Raw genomic sequence first — 26686 nt, 5'->3', positions numbered from 1 at the left:
ATGGTTTCTGATTTAAAACAAGGTTTTACCAATAGTCTGACAACTAAAATAATTGCAGAGAAAGTCGACTACAAAGTTCTTAATTTCAAATTTTCTGTTTGTGTTTTTCAGTAAAAAAAAATTTTAAATAATAATAATAATAAGTGTTGCTGTTGTGTGCTTAATTTTAGTTCCACATCATATTTTCCAATACAACTGGCTAAATGTTTGCAAATACACTTAAGATTTATTGCAGGTCTATAAGGGCGCTCCGCATGGTTCCGTCTTTGGCCCATTTTCTGTTTGTTTTTTTTTTTGTTTTTTTTCTCCACAGAAGAAAATGCAACATTTCAAACTCATATTTTCAACTCTATGCTAAAGACAAAAAAGCTTTTTCACCTTTTACTTCAAATCCAAATACATGAAAACGTCCTTACCATTTAAAAAAAAAAGCAAATTGAACACCGTTGGAGAAAATTTTAAAGATAGAAATTTGATCAAATGGGAGTCTACTTTAAGAATTGATGACAACTTATTTTTTAAGAAGCATAAGAATAATTTTATTGCTCTGGCACAATTTCGTACCAAAAATGAAAAAAAATCTCAATTATAGTTGATGTGAAATTTAAGAACAAGAATCAAAGATAATATAGCCACAAAAGTATTTATTGTGATTCTGAAGAGAAAAGAGCTTACCAAACCAACCGGATCCTACCTGAAAATGTTAGATATATTATTCCCATTCTTCTGTCTCTTCTGCTCCAAATGCATCCAAATTCCATTTTATAAGGCCTCAATCTCACGTTATCAGGTTTAACACTGAAACTGCCCTGCTTCTGTACAAAACTACTCTGTTTAATTCTCCAAGCTGACCTTTTGGATTCTCCTTGCTGGGGTTTTGATAAAACATCCATACCACGTATTTTCCATTTTTCACCGAACACTAACCCGCTACAGGAAAACAACCTGAAAGGAATGCAAGGACGCAGTTCCGTTCATTTTACTGGCTCAGGTGTGCTGCGTGGGCGGGACGAAGGTTCTGATAGGGTGTGACGTTCCGCTCAGGTAACAGGTTTCTCCGTTGAAACTGTGAGTCAGAATTGACCGGAGACCGCAGGTTTTTGGGGACAAACCCGGGGGCGTAAACGGATTTCTGTCCGTTTGTAATAAAGTTTGAAGAAAAGTGATATAACTTCCTAAACTTTAGTTTCTGCTGTGTCATCACGAGGAGGATTAAGTGCAGCGTTTGACGATTTGTTGAAATAACAGCTTCAAACTATTCCAAGAGATTTTTTTTTGACGTATTTGTTCGTCAAAATGGCGACGAAGTTACTGCTTTCTGTAATTTTTTTGTGCGTAACAGGTGAGTGAAGAGCGGAGGGTCTTCCTGTCGGTTCCCCTCCCCGCCATGCCCGTTTCTTTGTTTCATAAACAGACATTTTGTACTCTCGGCTTGTTTTCGGCTGTTTGCGTTCAGCGGTGTTTAAATGTTTCCATGCTTTGCTCTTGGGTCATAAAGTCGCCTTTTCTTCAGGTTTGCGGGGCTCTAACGCGCAGGTATGCGGCCGTCCGCAGATGAAGGACAGGATTGTAGGAGGGGTGGACGCCTCGAATGGGGCTTGGCCGTGGCAGGTAGATATTCAGGTAAACCCCAATTACACGGAAAAAGTTTACACTTTCATCCCGTGGGTTCACAGCTGCGCCCGGAGGAAAGCTTTGGTTGTGGTTTAGTCTGGGGTTTTGTTGTGAAGCTGACCTGCTGAGAGAGGGATTTGCCTGTGATGCAGATGTGACTCACTGCTGTTTTCCTTCGTTCCCCCTCCTCTCTGCCTCCAGAAAGCTCAAGAACATGTCTGTGGAGGTTCCCTCATCACGCAGGACTGGGTGCTTTCAGCTGCACATTGCTTCCCCAAGTAAGAAAGCTCCACCGGGACAGAAACTGCTCAAAGTTGCTATTTCACTGCATTGAAAGTATCTGGGCTGTTTTGCATTTAATCAGAAAATGAAACATTAAAACTGACCTTAAGATTAAGTTGTTTATTCAGTATGTGAAACCAAAAGGGAACCTCTAAAAAAAAATGCAGCTTGCATATCTTTATTTTATTATTTAAATGATAAATTATATCAAATCTTTGCACAGATTACCAATAAGCAACTTTTAGCAACATTCATAATCCATTATGTGCTTTTTCATGATATTTCCTGTTTAAATTGACAAATTAAATTGTGTGGTGTGAATATTTATCAGAAAATCTGTATTTAAACCTTTTTCATGCAAAAAAGAGTAACTGCCTCTTATGAGCCTCTAAAGTTTACATTTCTACCATTTTGGAAATCTTTCAAACACCCAGCTTTTCTACATTTTTGGTCATGACATGAAGAAGTCTGAGGAGGAAAATGGAGTCAGGCCGATCCTTGAAGCCTGCATTTTTGCATGTAGGCAAAAATTTTTCACATTTTCCAAATTGTTTTCAACAAGAGGAAATGAAGACTGACCAGAGACGGCCTTGGATTTAAAATGTTTGCATAATCTGTGCTTTTCTTCTTCATAACATTCCAATAGTAAAAAGTGGCATTACATATTTAAGTTATTCACATATTAGAACTACTATATAATGGCTCTCGACATCTGCTCTGATTTGAAAGATTAAAGCATAATTACTTCTTATTTAACGTCTCTAAATTTGTCATTTGTCAGTCCATCTGATGTGTCTGCCTACAAGCTGTACATGGGACGGTACCAGCTGAATGGGGTCAACGAGCAGGAGTTGTCCCGTTCAGTGAAGCGCATAGTGATTCCATCTAGTTACCAAGACCCCAACAGTGGCAAAGACATCGCTCTCCTGCAGCTGTCCAGCTCCGTGTCCTGGAGCAACTACATCCAGCCTGTGTGTTTGCCTGCGCCGGAAACGTTGTTTCCCACTGGGATGACCTGCTACGTCACTGGCTGGGGAAACATCAGGGAAGACGGTAAGGCCCTTTAACTTTCTGCTTTCTGGAAAGTAGAATATCCTCAGTTAATTTATTTCATTTCAGAACATGGGGCTCTGATGTTATACTAGTTACACAAGCAAGTGCAAAGAGATAATAAAAAAGAGAAGGGTGTCTTTAAATGATTAAGCAAAACTAATCAATTAGTGATATCAACTACGGATGCAAACAGTGTCTTATGACTAATGTTAGATTAAAATTAGTTCCAATCGATTAACTAAGTGTTGTAGATAAACCTCCATCCAGAAGAGGGCGCCACTAGTCACTGTTAAGACGTGCATGTTCGAGGAGAAACAAGATGGCGGAGGGTGCTTTTCTGAACAGAAAAGTGAAACAGTCCAAACATAATCTGAATCTGTTTTCAAAATATAAATACATTTTACTTTTTCCATATTTTTCTAACCTATAAGGTTCTTGTTTTTTGTTTTATTATCTAAAGTTGTTGAGAGAAAACGAAGATTTTCTGTTTATTCAGTCAACACTTAATATGCAGAATTTGTAAAAAAAAATAAAATAAAATATATGATGTCCTTTTTATTTAAAAAAAAAAATAGCATGTTGTGGAAAAATTACCCTTATGGGAAGACGGTCGGCCCCCTTAACGCAAAAGAAAAACTTTTAGGAAAATGGCTGCTTATCAATTGTTAGTTGATTAATGAATTAATTAAAAGTTAACTGATCTTAATCAATAACTTGCATCCCTAATAACAGCTGATAGAAAACCCTTATATGTTTCAGCCATAGCGTCTAAACACTAAAACAATAATATTCTAATGTAAGATGATCTTAAGTGCTTTGCTAAAAAAAACCACGTGTAATTAACTAGCTTATCTCCTCTCCAGTGCCTCTGTCAGGAGTTGGGACTCTGCAGGAAGTGCAGGTGCCAATCATCTCCCAGGCTTCCTGTCAGGAAATGTACCAAACGGATCCGGTGGAGCAGGTGGACATTCTGTTCGACATGATCTGTGCAGGATACCAGCAGGGCGGCAAAGACTCCTGCCAGGTACCATTTGATTTATGTTAACACTTGTTTGAGTGCATTCCCTGAGCGAAAGACACGTTGCATGTTGTTGTTTACATTTGCGAATTTCATGCATGCACACAACACTAAAGGGCAAAAAGATAATTTTTTTTTTTTTTTTACATGCTATCCACAGCTGTGCTGTTGCAGTAGAACCACTGTTAATAAAATGAAACCTGGAGATGTGGGTATTATTAGTGCCGTGTGAAACCACCAAAGCGGAAAAAAACAGAAAAAACTATCGAAGAACAACTCGCTCTGGGTCTGCTACACGTTGCCATAGCAACTGACTTACAACAATGGCGCTAACATATCAGAATTTGACACCAAAACACGCCAACATTTCCCACACAAAGAAAAGAAATTCAGTCTGTTAGTTTTGTTTGTTTTGCAGTAGAGCAGGTGTTCAGCTAATTTAAACACCTTTACTGATGATCAGTCGGAGTCGGTGTGTGTGTCGCCTTATTTTTTGTGTTTTAATCATTTTTTAACTGAACCTAAACACCAAATTCCACAGCACATCTACATTAAAGTTGTCATAGTCAAGCTAGCATAATTGACCTACTTCCCTCTCATTGTTTTTTTTATTAAACTTTTTAATGACCTTATCTAGTTGTAGTGATGCTAATCAGTAGCGAAGCTCTGTGTTTATTCTTTTATACATCAGGTTTACATTTAAGATTTAGTGCTTTAGGTTGACAACTGGACAGCTAAAACCAATGGCAGTCATTGCAAGCCAGCAATGTTTTTGCCCTCCATCAATAAATTAATCACATAATAAAATTAAGACTGACTAATTTCCATTGACATGATTTATTGTTTCTTTTTTCTCTTTTTCTACCAAAAAGAGAGAAGTCTTCAATTCACCAAACACAACAAATTTTGGTGTGTTTTTTTTAAGGACAATTTTGTTTACAAAGGCTTAATTATTTTTGTTTTATTTAAAATGTCTTCTAGTTCCAGTGTTAAATATTCATTAGGATTTAAAGTTTACTGATCTTGTAGAATATGCTCTTGCATTATTATTTTTCCATTACCATTATATCACTTAAAAAAGGACCCGAAACAACAATATTATTCATTTATCGTAATAACTTCTGGAACAATTCATCATCCAGGAAACTCTATCGTGGCAGGCCTCGTCCAGCAGGGGGCAGCATCTTGCACACATGACATCACACTGCAATCTGAATAACTCTTCATCTCTTCAGGGCGACTCAGGGGGGCCGCTGGTCTGCAGCATGGTGAATGGCACCTGGGTGCAGGCGGGAGTGGTGAGCTTTGGACTCGGTTGTGCGAAACAGAACAGGCCGGGTGTTTATACCAGGCTGACCAGCTACTCCGACTTCATCAGCTCCACAGTACCAGAGGTCCAGCTGTACGGAGGAGCGCATCGGAGTGTGTGTGGCTGTGTTGTTGTGTTGGCCAGCTGTCTGTTCATCTTCCTGATGCTGACTTGGAGATAAAACTGTTTTTTTTATATTTAAGAGTTGGAACAAGAAACCAGTTATGAATGAAGGAGTTAAATTGTTTGATAGTTTTAATCAAATTTATAATTCTTTTATCCTGTCTGCACATTAAGCCATATGGAACTTTGTAACCTGATCTTGTTTTTAATTAAAATTTGATTTTAAATACGAATGAGAAGTTTAATTTCGAATTAAAGAAAAAGTTTGATTAAGATGTTTGACTCTTCTGGTTTGTTTTTTTTTTTAGCTCATAATGGAAATTAAAGCTAGACAATATGGCTGAAAACTTATCACAATATCAGCATTTCAAATTGGTCTGCAAAAACAAGGTTGTAGTGTTTTTGGTCTAGTTTCTAGTGAAAATATCTTGAAATAAGACAACTACACAAGTAACATTTTAGTAAGATATAGAGCTTTGTTTTAAGTAAATAATTCCTTAATAATGATGAAAACATTCTAGTTTCATTGGCAGATTTAACTTAAGTCAGTTTATCTGCCAGTAGAACTAGAACTTTTTCATCATTAAGGAATTATTTACTTAAAACATCTTGCTTAAAAGTTACCTTTAAGTTTCAGGTGTACCAAGATATTTGCACTAGAAACTAGACCAAAAAAACTTGACAAGATTTTATTTTTGCAGTGCAATTTTCTTCTTTTAAATATCTGAAATACCAAACTGGTGACATTTTTGTCACTGTCCTGTTTTCACTCCACAATGTTTTATTTTTAAGCAGTTATGAGGCAGAGCGGTAAAACCTTAAACTGCTGCTGTGCCAGTTACTCAACTGGTTGTTGCTAGGTAACCAAAGTGAGTTGCTAGGTTACCAAAGTGATTTGCTAGCTGGTCATCAGGTTGAACGGCTAAAGAGTTTCCTCTGCCTAAATCCCCCAGAATGCTGTGCGGTTCTGGATTGGAGTTCAGTGAAATTGAATATTCTAATCAGATGTATTATCTATTGATATTGATCATCTATATACATTATTGATTTATTGTCCATCCATAGTGGAAATAATAGATTTTCTTCATGCAAAATCATCTAATTTTATTCACAAAACTCTCATGTAGCACCCAGCGGCAGCAGACAGGTGTTGCCGAAATGTTTTGTTACAGAAAGAGTTGCATGATTTAAGAAATGCTCTATGTCGCCTATGGAAGGAAACCTTATGGACTTGATGCATGTTGCCCAAGTTGGTGGTTAAAACACAAATGCAAGTGTGTTTGAGGAGGGAGGTCAATTCAGGCATCATGGGGGATGGTATCAGAGAGGATCATGGGTGAGCCGAGCTGTAGCTCCTGCTGCAGCGACTCGAGGTCAGCCGGAGTCATGCGGTGGACCTCGCTCCAATCAGATAACAGGGAGGCAGACAGAGGCGCCGAGTCGAAGCTGACGGGGTGAAGAAAATGCAAAAACTCAATATTTAAATTGTTTTTTTTTATTTAAAGAGGTGTTTTACATGTATTACAGATCATCAACACTGTAGACATGTTGGTAATATCCACTGAATTAACCATTTTAATGCTTAATGTGTTGCTTATAAGTATGAGACTGTTTAATCATCTACTATGGGCATAAGAGGAGTTATGCTGATGCACATAGTTCAGCTAACTGGTCTGTAGAGTTTACCAGCCTGGGAGAAAAAAGTAACAATGTCGGACCAAGAGAGTTAAATTTAATCTAATCTAGTGGCTCCGTTTTGTAGATTTGATATGTCAAAAGGTTAAGATACCGCTGCTTTAAAGAGACTGGTTGCAGTAAACCTTCATATAGTTATAATGTTTAATCTGAAATAAAGCTTCTTATCCAAATTCATAGTACATGGATCATCTGTTTGGTTCTTGTCAGGTCACCATCATTTAGCTTTAATTTACTTGTTGCCATGGAGATTAAAGAATTTCTCAAACATGAATGAAAGAATCAAAGTATGTTTTTGATGAGGGGATGACATCATAACGTAATGTAAACCTGAAAAATGTCAAGTTTACATAATGCATCTCCTTTAAGTGGTAAAGTGAAGGTGATGTAAAACAATAACAGGTTTTAATAATCCTTACTGCACAGAGAAACTAAGCCCTGTCCTGGACTCACCTGTCCCGGTCACCGTGCTGCAGCTCCGCCATAGACTGGTTGAAAAGGTCATCCAGATCGAAGCCCACCCCGTACCCTGCCCCGCTGCCCTTTGGGGTAACCGAGAACATGGGGGGTAACGGGTCCTCTACCTGGCAGAGGGAGAATTATTACAAATTATGAACCCTTCATAAAAACTAAAACCTGGTGTAACCATGAAGAAAGCTGCTCACCTGTGACTTTGACAGCTGCAGCGTCACCGTATGGATGTCAGGGGCAATAGAGGGCCCTTGTTGCCCCGTGTCTGTGAATCCTAAGCTGGGGTGTGGCTGGGAGGGAGGAACCGCTAAAGTCCCACAGAGATGGTTTATACTCTGTGCTGCTGATTTCTCACCCAGAGAAGAGCAAAGTTTCTCCATGAGTCCGGGACTCGCAGTCAACGGGTTGAGGTTACTCTGACCTCTGACATCCACGCTGCCATTTGTCTCTCTGATGGGTACCGGAGGAGCTTTGGGCAGAAAGCTCTCCAGGGGTAGCAGGTGCGGCGGAGGTTTGGGGTCGGGCGGCGCGGGCTGGCTCTGCAGGAAGCTGGACGCCGGCTGCGGCGTCCTGTTCGGCTGCTGCGTTGGCCTCGTTTCCAGCTGCTGGCCGCTCCAGTTCCCCACACCGGCGAATTCGCTTTCCCCGTTGCCCTCGGCGTGCGGCTGGAGTGTGTCGTTTTTCACGTATCCACCAGTGACGGCCATCATGTCGATGCCGCCGCGTACAGCGTCTCCTGGGGGCTTCCTCTGGCTCATGGCGAAAGGCAGAGTGAGCTGCTGGGTGCTGGCTGGAGGCGGAAACAGCCCCTGCTGGTTCGGTTTTACTTGAGAAACTATCTGCTCATGAGGCTGACTTTTCCTCGCCTCCATGTTCGTTTTATTGTTCTCGCTGATTCTTTGGGAATTCAGGTTACAATCCTTATCTTTCCCGTCGTTACTAGCAGTTTGGGACTTGTCGCTGCAGCTGTCGATCATCTTCGTCCAGCGCTGCAAGAGGCTTTTGTCGTTGTCGCTCAGCAGGACGCCGCCCAGCGAGTCGCCCTGTTTCTTCTCCTTTCTTTCCTTCTCCTTCATTTTTCTCTCCCTCTCTCGTGCTCGTTCCTGCCTCTTCCTTCTTTTCTCCTCTCTCTCTCGCTGACGTTCCTGGGCCGTAACGGGCCGCCGCGACTCAGGAACAGAAGACACCGCAGAGGAGACGTTTCCTCCTCCTGCGCCGCCATCAATGCCCAACCCAGAGCCGCCTCCGTCTGCAAGAAGGAACTTAAGTTCAGTTCAGTTTAAACGTAGGTATGTTGCTCTTAGTCATTAGAGTTTGTTGTATTCTAATGAACATTCAACACCGAAACTGGAAGACGTTTCAAATATCTAAAATGAATAAACAAAACAACAGAAAAACAAATAAAATGAACTATGAAGTCTCTGTAAACAAAGTTGGGCTAGTTGAGACCAAAGCACCAAAAACTTTATAGTGCAAATATTTTATTACACTTGAAATAAGACTAAAGTAACTTATTCAAAGTATTTTTTCAGCAAGATATAGTAGCTTGTTGTAAGTCAACAATTTCGAAAAGGCAGATTATTTCACTTATGACAAGGAAAAATTGTCTTTTATAAGTAAATTTATTTTATGGAGCTAGAACTTTTCACCAATGTTATTGAATTATTGAATTATTGATTTAAAACAAACTCCTATATCTTGCTGAATAGATACTTTTAAATTAGTTTTGTCTTAATTCAAGTTTGCTCAGATATTTGCACTAAAACTAGACTTGGTAAGATTGTGTGTTTTTGCAGTGAAGACTGAAGACTTTTGTCATCCATTTCTGGTAGAAAAAGTGAAAAAAGGGAATCAATAAATGATGCAAATGTAATTTTAATTTATGATGCGATTCATTAAATTAATTGATTTAGCCCGAGTTGGTGCATCACGTAAAATCCTAATAAAATATGTAATAATTTCTGGTTCTAATATGACAAAATGTCTAAAAGTTTAAAGTGTAGGAATACTTCCTTAGAGTACTGTGGATTAACTTGACACACTTACCGCCTCTGGCTTTATTTCTTAGAGCTGATTTTAACAGAGCTGCTTTCAGGGCATTTTTGGTGTCTTCAGAAATGGCGCCTTCCTTCCTCGTTCCCTCTGCGGCACGCGGCGGAGGCCTCGCATTCTTGGACAGCGAGTGTGAAAGAGACTGAGACAGAGACTGGACCTGTGCTGCCGACAGAGATAGGGAAGGCACGCTGGTTGGCAGGGCGGTTATGGTCTGTGCTTGTGATGAGGGAACGGCGTTGGGCTCCATGGGCTGGCTCTGGATGGCTGGGATTCCCTCCTGTCCTTCTCCGTCTCTCATAGTTTCTGACGGAGCGTCCTGAGTGGACACTGGTGTGGTGAGGTCGATCGTCTCTGGCTGTCCGCTGTCGGAGTTGGCACTAGGCATGTCCACGTCGACTGGAGCGCCTACATGTTTGCTGAGGAGGGATAGATGATGATGGGGCACCTGGTTTGGGAATGCTGGGTTCACATCTGCTGGTGGGTTGTTTTGTTGCTTCTGGGAGTTTGCTTCTGTCATTTGCTGTTGCTGAATCTGTTTTGCCTCAAGGTGCTGTGCAATGGCGACCATCGTTTGCTTGGTCAGGTCAACGTTTGCTGGCTGGCTACTTCTTTGCGCCGCAGGTTCGACCCTCGGCAAAGGCTTGAACTGCAGTCTTGGACGAGAACTCAGTTTCTTTTTGTGAAAGTCTTGAATCTCCATCAGAATAGCCTCTTTAATTTGCTCTTTGTTCATCGGAAGCTTGTCAAACTCAAAGTCAAAAGCTGGCACGCACGTTGGCTCGTCATCTGGGTCGTGGTACTTGGACACGTAAGGATGCGCCAGCGCCTCCGTCACGCTGATGCGTTCCCGAGGATCAAACTGCAGCATGGCCTGTAGGAGGTCCAAAGCCGAGGCTTCAGCTTGCGGGTACAGCTTCGCCAAAGGTACGGGTGTTCTTGATGGGAGACTCTGAACGTAGGAGCGGACCCTATCAGCCCTGATAGATCCAATCAAACCCTCAGGGGGAGTGCCCAACACGCTCAAGATGAGCTGCAGCTGGTGCACGTAGTTCTTCCCAGGAAAAAGCTGCTTGCGCCCCATCATCTCAGCAAAGATGCAGCCCACAGACCACATGTCAATGGCCAAACTGTAGTGATTGAGAGACAGCAGGAGCTCAGGAGCGCGGTACCACCGGGTCGCCACGTACTCCGTCATGAAGCAGTAAGACTCCTCCGGGTGGGAGCTCAGACCCCGCGCCATGCCAAAGTCCCCTATTTTCAGTTCACAGCTCTCGTTCACCAGCAGGTTGGAGGGTTTGAGGTCACGGTGGATGACGTTGGCAGAGTGCACGTACTTAAGGCCACGGAGGAGCTGGTAGAGAAAGTAGCGCGTGTGTTCAGGGGTGAGAGTCTGGGCAGAGTGGATGATCTGGTGCAGGTCGCTCTCCATGAGGTCCAACACAACATATCTGTAAACGCAGGACAGTAGCACAGAGTTAAATTAGGAATGACAACTCAAGTCATGGGCTGTCCTTTACAGAAGCCGAGAGCGGACATTTTCTGCATGTACTGTTTACTTTCAGATGAGTTAAACTTGAGAAAACAAAGTATGTTTGTTCGAGATCATGAGATGGGAAACCTGATTCCATCCTTCAAATGCATGTGTTTAATACACACACCAGTCAACTATTTATTTTGAGAAAACGATCAGCAAATTAACTTATCTCGAGAAAACCATCAGAGAAAAGAATGTGAGGAAAACGGGAAATTAATTAATTATTTTGAAAAAACTGTAGTAAGTTAAGTAGTTATCTCGAGAAACCCATCGAGAAATTAACTCATCATCTTGAGAAAACCATCTGGAAAAAGTATATGCAGAAAATAGAAAACTAACTCATTACCTAAAAAAGACCATTAGAAAATGAAGTTATTTTGAGAAAACAATTAGAAAAAAGTAAAAAGATCAGGAAAACGTCCCCTAGTCCCTAACATCTAGTCCTATCTATGAAAGGTTACATGTTATGTAAATGATTAAAAAGAAATTGCATTTTGAGAAAATAATTACATACACAGACTTGAAGGCTGAGTGAGGAAGGTTCGGCTGCAGGATGTCTTTGATGGCGATGATGTTGTCATGTTTGAAGTGTTTTAAGATCTTCAGCTCTCTCAGTGTTCGCTTGGCGTTCGTCACCACCTCGAAAGCATTGGAGATCTTCTTTATCGCCACCTGCTGGCCTACATAAAGTAAAAATAAAGAACAGAGTGGAAAAGATCAGAGAGTAATTTCAACTAAATGAAATTTTTCACATTTAAGCACATTAAGAGATGTACCGTTGTCCCTTCTTCTGGCAGATGAAACGACACCGTACGCCCCGGTGCCGATGGTTTCGATGACATCATACTCTTCTCCGACATCAAACTTTACGTCCAGAGAGTGTGCTTTCAGCAGGGCCAAGTTTTTTGCTGCTATGCTGGTGTCTGTGTTGCCTGGTATCACCTCAACTCCACGCTGGTTCTGGTTCTGTCTGCCTTTGTCTGTGGCCATTTTTTCAGGAGAGGCCAAAACTTTGGCACCTCCACCCTCTTTAGTCGACATGTTGCTGTAATGAGACCTAAACAAAAAAATAAAGAGACAATGTTCCTTATTATACCGTCATCAGAAATGGTCAGTCACAGAGTATGTCAAATACAAAGTTGGATAGGAAATAGTTACATTTACTTGAGTAACTTTTTTGAAAACATTTATTTTTAGGAGTATTTTTACTATGTAGAACTTTTTACCTTTAATTGAGTAACTTCATTATGAAGTATTTCTACTCTCATTTGAGTAAAATTGTTGGATTTTCTACCCACTGAATGAAAAACAAAATTTTTTTAACCAAAACTTCACCAGACACAAACGCAAATCTGAAGTTTTTGCCTGAGTTTATTTTTCTTCTCTGTCCACTCTGTCTGGTCAAATATTACCTGTATCTGCAGTTATTTGTTACTTTTAGAAGATTTTTATGGACCACAAAGATGTACAGCGCTCTTTGTCACATATTTACGGTGCTTCTAAAACGCACTCACCCCATTGGATGTTTTACCCTTTTATTGCTTTTACAAATCAATCATGATCAACCAAATTTTATTTCTAAGAAAAATAATGACAGATAAAAATTATTTAACATAAGACAAGTGATTGCATAAATATTCAGGACCTTTACAGTGACTGATAGACTCACAATGTGTGAAATAAGGCCACATTTTACTGGAGATGATTGATTTGTAAAAGAAATAAAAGGGTAAAACTTCCAACATGGTGAAAACATTTGATAGGTTTTGAACACCTGCAGGGAAGTGGAAAATCACAGTGATGTATATTAAAATAATTATTTATTGAAACTGACTTTTTTTCCACTCAAATAAGAGGCTGGATTTTTCTCAACTTTTATGTCCAATCTATTTAGAAATTTTTACAAGCGATTGCAATAAACGTGATATAACCTGTAATAACTACATTTTAGTGTTCCAAATGAAAACAATGTATGGTGAAACAACCGTGTGAAGAAGTTTAATATACTGGCATATAGTGAGATTACTGAATGGGATTACAGTATTTATTAATTAACTGAGAGAAACTGAAAGCAGGTGCCTATGAATGGTGCATAAAACCTACATTTTAAAAATTCAACACTGACTTAATCGATGCTAGAATTATCTCCGTTTTCTCCTCAATGATAGACAACAGAGTCAGACATAGATAATATTTCTTAAAATTCAAAATAGAGGAATAAAATGAACAGAATAAGGCAAACGCTGCCTTAGATTTAACAAGTGGAGGATTGGATTAACTAAATGAAAGGGAGACTCTAGATCTCAGTCAAATGTCTAAAACAGACCCCATTTTATAGCTGAAGACAGAGACACTCTAGTTTAATTTGGTCAAGGGTGACAAAGGAGCAACCTTTCTCACTTCTTGACGCAGGGGCGTCGGCTTGTTAACGTTACCTGGGGCTCTGGCTTCCTACGTACCGTTAAACCTGCACCTTCTCAGTTATAAAACCAAACAAAACTGCAAATGAATGCGAGTCAAAAAAGATTAACATACTTTCAGCTTGTGAGCGAAACCACACCGTCCATAGGTCCAGTTTTAATAGCGAACGAGCGCGATAATTCACTTGTTTTGTCTGCAGCTTCCTCGTCCACTTCCGGATTTGCTTTGAGTGTCATGTGGCCAGCCAATTAGACGAAGGGAGGCAGGCGCCATCATCCAATAGGTGCACAGTACGCACTTTGAGGCGGGGCTTCATACCAAATAGAATGGAGTCTGTGTGATTTTGTTTATTTATTCATGGGAGGTGACGTCGTTTTCCACATTTTACGAAAGTTGGAGAAAAATACGGGCAACTATGGCGTAATGGTATATATTTTTAGAAAGAAAGAAAGAAAGAAAGAAAGAAAGAAAGAAAGAAAGAAAGAAAGAAAGAAAGAAAGAAAGAAAGAAAGAAAGAAAGAAAGAAAGAAAACATTTACTTGCTCAGTAATAAACTAAATATTTTAATGATAGAAATCAGTTGGTCTGATTTCAAGTTAAAGTTAGATCAAGTTCAAGACTGATTTATTCTAACTTTTGCCTTAATAGAATAATACATATTTTCTGAAGTTTTGTGATCAATTATATTCTCTAAAAGAAAAAGATACACCACTCTGTGTGAGCTGTTTACAAAATGTCCACAAATTAAGCATAAAAAGTGTGAATGAAGGGTCACTTAAATTAATCAAATTTACACTAAAATGTTTAAATAATCTTCTTAGGTTATTTATTAGCTGATTTAGAGTTACGCCTTAATTAAATCCTAGTGAAAACCTATACCCTTACGCCAGATTAACAAACGTTTTATCATTTTTTGCACAAAAGACAAACAAAAAATCTATCGGTTTCCAATTCAACAAAATTGTTTAAAATTGTTCCACCCACTGTTACATATATAAAAAAAATTGCTATAACAGCAATAAAAGTAAAATGTAACGGATTCATTGTATATATTATGTAATGAAAAATAAAAGCATTTTTGGCGAGTCAACGTTTGGATCCGACCGTCCAATGGCAGGCAGGGACACAAATGAAGCCAACCAATCAGAAGTGAGGATGTGACTTTTAACACGTCGCCCACTGTAAACGGACTTCGGTTGGATTAGAAAGAAATCCAAAACTGTTACAGTCGATTGTTTATATATTTACTGTTTCCGTGAGGTTTTCCACATGGCTGCGGCTCAGGGGCTGCCGAGGTGGGAGCCGACGGCGCGCATCGTTTTGGGTCTTCTGGGTTTGGTTTTGTCTGTTTATGCTCTTCATGTGGAGCTTTCCCGAGAGAGAGACCCGGATTACAGGGCGATGTGCGACCTGGGGGAGTCAGTGAGCTGCTCCAAGGTTTTTACCTCCAGGTATGAATTTTAATTCACACCTTTTGTTTTTTGAAATCATACCTACAGAATCCATGTAGCAGGTAAACCAGGTAGATTTACATAACTGTGGCTCAGAGTGGATTGTGTCCGCATATTTAAAGACATTTAAGCCCCGTTTTATTGCCACGTGTTGAATTTTTGAAATTCCTTTGGGAATTTTGTGCTTTTTAACCCACAAAGTGAACGTTCTTCTGTGTATGAACTGCATAGCTGACTATTTTGACTATTAAATAAGTATTAACAACCAAATACATATGTTTTATTTCTTTTGGGGATTTTATATTATCCCCAAAAGAAAAAACAAGTTTGTATTTGTGAAGTGTAAGTTTGCATGTTTATAATAAATTAAAATCGTAAAAGTGTGGCATACACTTGCATTCAGTCCGCCTTGATTAAATACGTTTTACAACCATCTTTTCCTGACATTATAGCTGTTAAACTTTTGGGGCTTGTTTCTACCAGCTGTGCTTATTTTGCTTTGCAAAATCATATTAAAAATAGATTATCAGGACTTTGACTGGGTCGTTACAGTCTTTGGATTTTAACCACTCCGCTGCAGCTGTTTGTTTAGGGTGGGTGTCCTGCTGAGAGGTGAACCTCCTCAGTCTCAAGTCTTCAAACAGTAGTAAAGTGTTTAAAATTCAAAACTAAATCATAATATTAATACAAAACTTCCAACTGTGCAAATCTTTGTCCTCATTCTTAAATAAACTGGCCAGACATGTGACAGCACCATCTCCTAAGCTACTACTGCCCTCTGATGAAATGTTGCACTCTTGACCAAAAACAACCAATCAGAGCCAGGAGGAGGGTCTTGGCACTGTCAATCAATCTCATATACTTGCTGCTAATTGTGCTAATGGCAGAGAATCAATTTACCTTTACAGGAAAACCTTTTATTTGCCATTATTGATGGTCATGCTAACTAGCTTGAGCATTAACAACATGGGCCACACCAGATTCTGATTGACAGTGCTAAGTCCCGCCTCCTGGCTCTGATTGGTTGTTTCTAGTTAGCACTGGGAGAAGCTAGAGGAGCTTTATTGTCTCATAACAAACTGTGACAGTTTCAATAAATATGTAAAAAAAAAAAAAAAAAAATGTGTTTTAATAAAAGTTACATACTGCAGCTTATTTTATTTTTTTTACAGAACTTGAACTAAGTGGAGCTAAAACTGCCACTTGAGGAGTTTTGGGTAGAAATTATTTATACACAAAGGTGTTTTCTGTATTAAATTAAAATGTATGTACCTTGTAATGTTTTGGCTTAATTACTGCTCTGACTCTGTTGTTCCTGCAGCTAATTGGCTTTTTTTGAACCTGTACTCCAGTTAGCAATTAGCTGATTAGTTGACAATTCACCATCATTAAATGATTTTTTTTTCTTCCTTCCAAAAACTAGTTTTTAATATATAAAAAAACTAGTTCAGTTTTTTTATATATTACACCATTACACCAGAACAAGGCATTGCAATTTCTGACTAATGTGACAAAACACAGAAAAGACCACCAGTACTTCTGTCACACTGCAGTTTTTTAACTAGCATTTCAGAATGCATTTTGTTGATGTTACTGCCTTTTTCTTTTTTTTTTTTTGGCAGATGGGGACGTGGTTTTGGTTTGGTCCAGGTCTTTGTGGCCAAAGACAGCGTTCTGAACCAGCCCAACAGCGTCCTCGGCATCCTGTTTTACACTCTGCAGATGGGCCTTGGTAGGTCCGCCAATGTCCTCTGCAAATTACAGAGCAGGGATTTTACGCTAACCGTTATGTTTATTATAGCTCGGCCTGCGTGTGAAATTATAGGGGTTGATTTCTGCATATAAACTCATTTTTCTTTACTGCAGGATTGTCTCTGTCTAAAAAGGCGGCCCTGGCCTTGGTCGTCTGCTCCTGGGTCTCTGTAGCCGGCTCGCTTTATCTCGCATCCATTCTCGCCTTTGTTCTGGGAGATTTCTGCATGGTGTGTGTCTCAACCTATGTCATCAATTTCGCGCTGCTCTACACCAACCTGAAGAGACGGAAAGCAATCGAAGGAATGAAGAAAAAGACTGGATAGGAAGTGCTATCTGTCGAGCGCAATATTTGTTTTAGAATAAACTGGTTCAGTGATTTATATGTTCTGATCATTTTAGTAATAAATGTTAAATAAAACATTTTTATGTATTCTATTGTTTTTTTAATTTGTGACACACTTTACACGTTTTTTAAACACTTTATGAAATTATTTTAAACTTATAAAGATAGGATGCTTTAGTGATTACTCAGCAGAGGGAGACAAATATTAGTTTTTGGTTCAGAGTCGCAAACGCAGGTTTTGTTTTCCTGGCTGAGAAAAGCAATCTGCGGGAATTACCATTTGTTTTAGGCCAAAATGGTTCAGATTACTTATTCTGATAATTTTTGTAATAAATGTTAAATAAAATATATATTCGTGTATTCTATTTTTCCATTTCTGAAACCCTTCACAGGTTTTTCTAAACACTGGTTTGAAATTATTTTAAACCATTTCAGAAATAGAATTCTTGGTGTAATTACTCAGTTTTACCAGCAGAGAGAGACGAATATTAGTTTTTGTTTCAAAGTCGCAAAAGCAGATTTTGTTTTCTTGCTGACCTCAACATTTGTTTTACGTCAAACTAGTTCCGTTTTTTTACACACCGGTATTCTAACAATTTTTGTAATGCAAAATATACATAGGTTTAATATTTCTCTATTTGTGGTATTTCACATGTTTTTATAAGCATTTTATGGTTTGAAATTATTTTAATCTTACAAAGACTCGTAGGATCATTGGTGTAATTACTCAGTTTTACCAGCAGAGGGAGACAAATGCCAGGTTTTGTTTCAGTGTCGCTAAAGCAGGTTCTGTTTTCTTGAACAGGAAATTCAATCTGCAGAGATCAACATTTATTTTTAGGCCAATCTAGTCCAAATTTTTACATATTATAATAATTTTAGTAATAAACATTAAATAAAACATATATCCGTGTATTCTATGTTATTTACATGTTTTTCTAAACTTTTTATGGTTTGAAATTATTGTAATCTTATAAAGACAGATATCTAAGTGAATTCTCAGGCCTGGGTGTGGATAGTGAAACTGAACCAACAAATGTGATTTATCACAACTAACATATCACTTTAAAAAAAAAAAGGGGGCAAATTATATTTTCACATATATTTTTTTCCTCTCTTCACAAAAGAAATCTTCATTTGAAAACCGTATTTTGTATTTACTCAGATTATCTCGGTCTGTTACTGAACTTTTTTGATGACTTAAAAGATTTTAGTGTGACAAAAAGCAAAATGAAAACACCTTAAACATTTATGAGGAGTATTTAAATAGACAGTTAAACTCGTCATTGAATTTACATAAAATACCCCAAGACTGACTGACCTACCCGACTGGTGTTTATTTATGTAGTACAGATTATATTCAGCTCCATCCTACATGTGGTAAAATCTATAAATGTACAAAAGATGAATAATTTTCTATATAACTGGCTGTACATTTGGATGTTGCGTCACAAACATTCCTCTGTTTCCGCTTCCTGATAAACTGACTTATTCTGATGATGAATCCAGAATCACTGCTGTAAACTTCATCATCATCATCATCATCATCATCATCATCATCATCATCATCATCATCATCATCATCATCATCATCATCATCATCATCATCATCTTCCTCTGAAGGTGATTTTTTTTCCCTTTTTTAGAAATATAAGATTAAGTAATCCATGTGATGTAAATAAGACATGTAATAAACCCTGTACTGTGACAATCATCAAAGTTTTTAAGTAAAACCAAAATAAGTTGTTCTTTTCATTCTCTTTGTTGCTGTTCATGATTTTTCTGGTCATTTTGTACTTTTCCCATTAACTCAACCTTTTCTTCAGAAGAATTATATATATTTTATCTAATAACAATCCTTGCAAAATATTACGTCCACATATTATGTCCCCTCATTTAATAATACACTTTAAAACTTTTACTGCCTCTGTTGAAAAACTTAACTTTAATAATCAGAAACTTGAAAAATTATGAACTCATAAAGATCTCATCTGCAGATCTCTCTGTTATAGTTTTTATTTTTACTTTTCTTTCTACTGTTGCAGATCTTTTATTTGTATTTGAATGTATATTTGACATTTTTGTTAAGAAAAACTCATAAACTTAAAGATAGACATTGTTTTATTTTACCCATTTATGTATTTATTTAACTTTTTTTTTTACTTTATTTATTCTACTTTGTCTATTGTCAATGTCTGTGGCTGTTCTTTATTTTTATTATAGCGTTGTGATATTTGTCATTCGTTATCCCCAATTTAATGTTGTTTGGCATGAAATTTTTAAAAATGACACTTTCAGTCATAAAAATGCAATAAAAACAAATATGAGGATTTATATTTAGCAGAAAAAGTGCATCATGTATTATTTATGTGTAATTTAACTACAACAGCCATTAAATCTTCATGTAATATTATTTTTAAAGCTGACTGACAATTTGTATGGCCTAAAGTGGAAACAAAATAATCTGATTAATTAGCTCAATTAAAAAAAAGTTTAATTACTTTTCAGCTTAGCATAAAATCATACGTTGTGAATCAAATACCAACTTCAGCCTCCATCAGCTGAAGTTGGTATTTGTTGTGTCAAAGTGTTTCCCATTGACTTGACATGCAGTTTATGAATAAAAAACTTGCTCAGCTTCACTTATTTCTTGATTTTTATTTTACTTATTATTTTTTTTGCATGGTGCTATCCCTTGGTTTGTGTCGCCCTGGGCAGAAGCCATACCACTGAATGTGCACTGAGTTTTACAGAAACGTTCCTAAATTCCCCTAATTAGTCATTTCTCTGCATACAAAATTAAAATGTCTTTAGAAATGAATCACTTCCAACCATATTTTTAGCTTAATGACCCAATAATCGATCAGTGCTGTCATTTTCATGAGTACTGATGAGTAGTAATGACAATCAAACATTCAGTCACTCCAGGAAGTCGGAGGAAGGAGGACTGACTGCCTGCCTGGTGTCATCTTGACCTTTTTATTGCTTATTTCTTCTTTAGAAATAACAGAAAACATTAAACAGATGTGGACTCTGTCTGGTTTTCATGTTTACTTCACAGATTGTTGCCAATAATTAAAGAGTAAACATGTCTGTTCTGTCCAAATTTAAATAAAAACACTTGAGAGCTTTTTTTATTACGTCAATTTGTGACTAATTTGGGCCAGAACATGCAGGACACATTACTCAAGCTTTCACTTTGTGGATTCAATATTTCTACATGATGCTCTTTCTTCATGGTGATATTGATTTACTGAAGCTCCAGCTTTATGACTTTTCCTCTAATCTTCCACTTTGGTGAAACACTTCACTGTTAGTCTCCAAAATTTAAGCTTTTTCTGCCTGAGAACATTTGAAAACTTAATCTGACTTTAAATTTCTCTGGTTATTTTCTGCTAATTTTGTAACTGTATTATTATTTTTACCACACTTAATTTTATTTTCTGTTTTATCATTTATCTAGCTGCGAAGTGATTGTTGTGAAGCACTTTGATCAGCTGACGTTGTTGTGATTTCGCTTTATATGTTGCTTTTGGATTCATGGCTTTTCAATCCGTGTCCAAGTCCAAACCATAATATTTAAAAGGTCTTTTGCTTTTTTTTCTTGGGTTGATTTCTACCTGCCTTCCTCCTTATCGGAGTGACGGCTGAATATTTTTGTGGTGTTTTTACTTGAAATGCATCCACAGTACTTCCAATTAAAACACATGTTGTGAATTAATCTGACTTTGCAAAATGTACAAATTTATGACATCATCATCTGGGCATCTTCAAGTTTTTAAAAGTCAGACATTTTAATGTATGTAAACTTTTAGTTTTGATGGAATTATTAAAACATGTCTATTATTAAGTAAATATACAGAGTTTTGTGAATCCCATTATTTACAAATAAGTCAGAAAATTGGATATAAGTGAGTTTAAAATCTGGTTCAGTGATGAAAATGTAGATAGTTGCAGTACCTAAAAATTGTGTTTTCAAGCTTCTGAGCACAGCAACATTCCCCTTTTCAGCTCCTTCAGACTAGCCAGCAGCAATTAGCAAACACCTGGTGGAGCTGCTGTTTCTCGGTGAAACACTGGTAAAAACGTTGTTAAGGGGTTAAAGCTTCAGATGAGACAAATCATGCTGAAGTTCTTTATTGTTATATTATTTGAGGTAACATTTAAACATACAAAACTCAAATTCTACTGACAGAAAAGTTACAGTATGTTTGTCAACATAAAGTATTAACCTGTAGGAAGACTAAAGTGAAGCGTGTAGCGTTTATTTTTGACAGCATTACATCATGGCAGTTCTTTGAAAGAAACATAAATGATTCTCAGAAAGAGGAATCAGCTGAGCAGCTGCCATGTGATTGGGTTTTTAGGTGAAACACACAGGAAGAGGCGACGGATGGCAGAAAATATTTAAAAAGCTTCAGACACAGATTCTGCACTTCCCTCCGCAATGGCTTCAAAGGCTCTGCTGCCCATCCTGGCTCTGCTGAACTTTCTCTGTGCAGGTAGGTGAAAGCTCTCTCTCTCTCTCTCTTTGCTCTGTGTTATTATTAATATTTTTTAAAAAAGCAAAATAAAAACAATATATTTTTAGTGTAAATCTTGAGCTTTAAACTAATACGCTGTGTTTTGCTGAAGAAAACCAACTGAAATTTGTCTGTTTTTGTTCCGTTTCCCAGGATCTGATGCACAGCTTAATGGTTGGTAGAAACCTAAAATCTCTTTAAAATTTCTTGTGTAATAAGATTTGTTGAACGTTTGCATCCTAATGTCGTCCGAACTGATTTTTTGTTTCAGAATGTGGCTTTGCTCCTCGAAATCCCAAAATAGTTGGAGGTCAGGATGCCTCACCTGGAAGTTGGCCCTGGCAGGTGGAGCTGCAGCTTAATGGCCAGTTCAAGTGTGGAGGATCCCTGATCAACAAAAAGTGGGTTCTGACTGCAGCTCACTGCATCGAAGAGTAAGTGCAAAGATACACAAAGTTCTCATTAAGATTTTCATATGCAAAACTTGCTGGTTGCAGTGAAAGGAAGCGTGTCATAAAAAAATGTAAGCTTCTCAACTGGGTCATTTGGAAAGAAAGATGTAAAAATCAGTTCAGTTTATTTGCACACTAAAACATTAGAAGATGGTTCAACGTGAAAATGAAAGTCCACCTGCTGCCTGGAAAATAAAAATTTAAGTCAACAAGAAAATAGTTTTGGTTTTAAGTCAGAAATTAAAGTTCATGAAGTTGATTTAACAACAAGAGACAAAGTTGTCTTAACATTGTTTTTTAAGTCTATTAATCTTGAATTGTGAGTTTTAACTTAATGCTGCAATTTAAACCAAATAATTATTTCATAAAATGCAAGAAAAAAACTGTCCTCACCCAGTTAAAGAGCCACATTTCTCTATTATTTTACCCACAATATCAAGTTAAAATAATGACTTATTTTACGTTAGAATAATTTAAATTCTTGTTTCAAATTGCATGAGCCAAATTTCTGATGAATTTTATTAAACATCTGAATGAATTTAGCTCAGAAACATTTAGTGTGAACAGGACATGAGTCAGATCAATGTAACGCACTTCCATCTCAGGATACAAAAACACGCCGCTAAGCATTCTGGGAAATAGTTCCCAATCCTATCTTTTTCTTCTTTTAGTTTTTTAAGTGTTAACCTAAAAACTTTAGTTTATTCAACTCTTAATAAAAAGTTAACACAACTTACTGCTGTAAGTTTATCTTTCACAAACTCACACATTTAGGTTCAAAAAGAGCAGAAGATAGTAGACAATTAAATGCGTCACAAATGTTTTACAGTGTTTTGTACATTTCACCAACACAACATTTCAGTAGTCCAACTTAAGATTTTGTCATGTTTCATCATTAAAATCATCAATAAACGTCGAATATGTTGGTTAATGTTCCATTTGTTATGGTTCTGAAGCAAATCTAAACAGGTGGAGTTTCAGGAACTCAGGTGGTAGAAGGCTGACTTTGTAACTATCTTTATGTGACTCTGAAGGTTCAGATCTGAGTCCAGCTGAAAGAAGTTGAAAACATTGTCATGATTTTTTGTAATGAAATAAATTCCTGGCGTTTTTTTGTTTGTTTTCCTGCAGTCCAGCTCCGTCCATGTGGAAGGTCATTCTGGGGCAGCAGAACCAGAGGGACAGAGACACGAAAACCGTAGTGGAAAGGAACATTGGAAAAATCATCGTACACCCCAAGTTCAGTCAGACCACCATCGACAACGACATTGCGTTGCTCAGACTCTCCTCACCAGTGGAGTTCACAGACTACATCAGACCGGTGTGTTTGGCAGCGAGTGGCAGCCGGTTCAACAACGGCACCGATAGCTGGGTCACCGGCTGGGGAAACGTAGGAGAAGGAGGTGAGATTCACCTGAGAAGACTCTCATCCTGACGGGTCCAAACTTTTATTGAGTGGCTAAATTATCTCCTGTTGTTTTGAGCTGACCATAAAAAAAAGTTCATTTTGTTTCGATTTACCGCTTTGGTTTCATTCAATCTTTTTTCCTATCCAACCAACATCAGGAGTTACAGAGAATCTATTGTGGAAGATTCACTTTTTGCACATTTTTATGTTTCCATTTGAGTCTCAACTCAAATCATTAAATTAAACACTCAGCCAGTTTTTGGCAATGAGTCAATGTTTTAAAATAAGCCATTTAAAAAAATCTCCCCATTGTTGAGTCACAGTCAACAGCAACACCAGCCAAGCACGTTACCTAGCAATGGAAGCAGAGCTCCAACACATTTGGTCAGCTGATTTTATCACTGTACAGTATTTTACAATGGCTGCTGGAAAAGATAAGTGTTTTGTTGTTGATTGACCATCCAGAAACCACTTGCTGCATTCCTGTTGATTGCACAGGAGGCACCACTTCTGCTTTTCAGATATACAGCTGTATAATGGCATATCTGTTTGCTGCTATTTTCATGTGCGAGTGTAAATATTGAGTTTTGGGGCGTGGCCAGCAGCAGCTTATTTAGATTTAAAGTGACAGGATGCTCTAAAACAGTTTAAGACAGGCAGAACTGAGCAGACTGAAATCTTATTGTCCAAAACTGATGTTGTGCAACAAAATGTAATGAACAAGTTTTGTATTGCCCATACCGATCAAAACCTGTTCAAGGAAGTATAACAGGTCACCTTTAAAGTTCCAGTTGGGTTTAATAAATTACACAAGTTTGTGATGGGAAGACAGAGACTTTTTCCTGCTTCCCATAGTTTTGGTTGGCATAACAACCATTTTATCTCTAGCAGTGAGTTTTACAGATTTATGTTCACTCTGAGGTAACAATGGCTCCTTTTCCAGCCTACTGGACAAGAAAAAAAAGGAAAAAAGAGAATTATGAAGGAAAATGTAAATTAAAAACAATAATATTTAGTAATTTAGTGTCACTTATCATATTTTTTTTGTTTTTGCTTTTTATGAAGTGCCATAATTAAACCAAACTAACTTTTTTCATTTAAAAAAAAAAAACATGTATTTTCTCCGTTACAATCACATTGTTTGGTTTAATGACTAATCTCAGTAATGTAATCCTCCACAGAGCCTCTGCCTCGTCCTCAAACCCTTCAGGAAGTGAAGGTGCCTGTTATTGGGAACAGACAGTGCAGCTGTTTGCTCAGAACAGTAACAGACAACATGATCTGCGCCGGAGTTCTTTCAGGAGGAAAAGACTCTTGTGAGGTAGGCTGATCGTTTCATCAGTCGCCTGGATGCAGAGTCGGCCCAACACCACCAGAGCGTCATTTTGGTTTATTTTATAGTAATTTTGTACTTGTTTACTGTAAATTCAGTGTTTGTCTGAAGATGTTACTTTAAAATTGTTAAATTAATATGCAGCACTTACAGTAAAAACCACTCTGCATTTCAAAATGAAAATTAATTAGAGCATCTTTGCTTGTTTGTTACTCCTGTAAGGTTAAAATCAAGATAAATAATAAGACCAACATAATGTACACTGCAAAAAACACAAATATTACCAAGTATTTTCTTGGAGCTAAGATATTTATCTTAGTTCGCTTGAAATCAGGCAAAAATCGTTTGCAAGCTAGTCTTTTTAGAAATATATAGGAGCTTGTTTTAAGTAAATACTTAATATTGATGAAACATTTGGCAGATTATTTCATGTCTAATAATATTTTTTCCATAAGTGAAATTATCTGCCAGTGGAACTACAAATTTTTTCTATCATTTGTAATTTAGTTTTGTCTTATTTCATGTGTACTAAGAAGTTTTCACTAGAAATTTAGACTAAAAATATATGAGAAAATCAGTGTTTTTGCACTGAAAGCTAATAATAGTTGGCATGTTACAAGCATAGTAATGATGAAGTATCTATCATCAGTATTTTGACATATTATGCCGGCCCGGCCTGGAGATACAATAATAAACAACTAATTTTTCCTTCCTGTCGCTGCAGGGTGACTCAGGAGGTCCGATGGTCAGCAAGCAGCGCTCACGCTGGATCCAGTCTGGAGTTGTGAGTTTTGGCTTCGGCTGCGCTCAGCCCAATCTGCCTGGCGTCTACACCAGAGTGTCCCGGTACCAGTCCTGGATAAAAGCCCGCATCAGATTTAACAAACCGGGCTTTGTGGAGTTCACCTCCAGAGGAGAGGATCCAGACAGCAGCTTCACCTGCCAGCGCAGTTCGCCTGTCACCAAATGACAAAACCTCCGAGATTCACTTTCACAATTTGTTTCCACCTAAAACCCTTTAATGCATATTTTCTTACACCAAAAAAGTAAAAATTAAAAAAATAAAAAATAAAAAAGTAATTAATATTTAAGGAAAATTATTTATTTATCTTCAGTTATCACTGTAATTCCTGCATATATGTATTTTCCACACAATAAATTAACTTATGAGGTTGTTATAAATTAAAAGGTTTTGTTAATAAAGATTATTTAATGCAATTATAACTGTGTTGCACATTCTGTTGAACTCTGGTTTAAACTGAAAAAACAGGGCAAATCTTTATTTTGGTCACTTTTATGAGGAAAACAATCTAAAGGAATCTATTTATTTCTAAATAATTTATTTTGTGTCTTAACATAACCTTAAACTCTGACCTGTGGCTCTATAGTCTGTGTTGTGTCACAGCTGTCATAAACCAAGAGGAGATTCTCAATGCATAATCAACTAAAATAAAAAAGTTTACAGGTATAACAGTATTTAGATAAGATAATAAAATAAAATGCATCAGTTGTCTCACGACTTTTAATTAGAACAGAAAAACAACAGTTTAATACGGCTGTAGCTAAAACAAAACTGCATATTTATTACAGTTTTAAGGTTGATATTTAAACCAAATACAGTTCACATATGACAAAAACTAATTTCATTAGATTTCTGTGTGATAGACCAATAGAAACTAGTTGTTGTAACACATGAATGAAGATTAGTGTTGCAGCTCCGAAGGGATGTTTAGAGGCAGCAAAAGATTCAAAACTGGGACAGAAGTTCAACTTCAATCTCAAATTCTCCAGAGACTTCTTTCTTTTAAATATACGGTAGCCGTGAGGGCCACAGTATATATATATA

At 37.5% G+C, this 26686-nt stretch overlaps 4 protein-coding genes across 4 annotated transcripts; 3 read left to right on the top strand and 1 right to left on the bottom strand.

The window, feature by feature from the left end:
* The first annotated feature begins 1004 nt into the window (after nucleotides 1-1004).
* LOC103481414 (serine protease 27) lies at nucleotides 1005-5674 on the top strand. The gene is made up of 6 exons (XM_008436819.2): nucleotides 1005-1342; nucleotides 1514-1623; nucleotides 1816-1892; nucleotides 2678-2949; nucleotides 3813-3973; nucleotides 5203-5674. Exons 1-6 carry the CDS (start codon nucleotides 1297-1299, stop codon nucleotides 5455-5457), a joined length of 921 nt encoding a protein of 306 aa, XP_008435041.1. The 5' UTR covers nucleotides 1005-1296; the 3' UTR covers nucleotides 5458-5674.
* Nucleotides 5675-6488: 814 nt separating this feature from the next.
* On the bottom strand, nucleotides 6489-13787 carry mapk7 (mitogen-activated protein kinase 7). Its single transcript, XM_008436818.2, has 7 exons — nucleotides 13690-13787; nucleotides 11931-12211; nucleotides 11669-11834; nucleotides 9612-11068; nucleotides 7760-8814; nucleotides 7548-7678; nucleotides 6489-6845 (listed from the first exon to the last, which is right to left on the bottom strand). The coding sequence occupies exons 2-7, from the start codon at nucleotides 12193-12195 to the stop codon at nucleotides 6698-6700; spliced, it is 3222 nt and encodes a 1073-aa protein (XP_008435040.1). The 5' UTR covers nucleotides 12196-12211; nucleotides 13690-13787; the 3' UTR covers nucleotides 6489-6697.
* Nucleotides 13788-14740: 953 nt separating this feature from the next.
* Nucleotides 14741-17201, top strand: vkorc1 (vitamin K epoxide reductase complex, subunit 1). The gene is made up of 3 exons (XM_008436817.2): nucleotides 14741-15026; nucleotides 16649-16758; nucleotides 16893-17201. The coding sequence occupies exons 1-3, from the start codon at nucleotides 14845-14847 to the stop codon at nucleotides 17102-17104; spliced, it is 504 nt and encodes a 167-aa protein (XP_008435039.1). The 5' UTR covers nucleotides 14741-14844; the 3' UTR covers nucleotides 17105-17201.
* A 4370-nt stretch (nucleotides 17202-21571) lies between these two features.
* Nucleotides 21572-25810, top strand: LOC103481411 (testisin-like). Its single transcript, XM_008436816.1, has 6 exons — nucleotides 21572-21626; nucleotides 21801-21821; nucleotides 21919-22081; nucleotides 23231-23502; nucleotides 24689-24828; nucleotides 25565-25810. Exons 1-6 carry the CDS (start codon nucleotides 21572-21574, stop codon nucleotides 25808-25810), a joined length of 897 nt encoding a protein of 298 aa, XP_008435038.1.
* Nucleotides 25811-26686: the final 876 nt, after the last annotated feature.

The sequence above is a fragment of the Poecilia reticulata genome, linkage group LG19 (assembly GCF_000633615.1).
Source record: "Poecilia reticulata strain Guanapo linkage group LG19, Guppy_female_1.0+MT, whole genome shotgun sequence".
Taxonomy (NCBI): Eukaryota; Metazoa; Chordata; class Actinopteri; order Cyprinodontiformes; family Poeciliidae; genus Poecilia; species Poecilia reticulata.
Note: the sequence above shows the minus strand (reverse complement) of the source record. Positions and strands in the feature narration are given on the sequence as shown.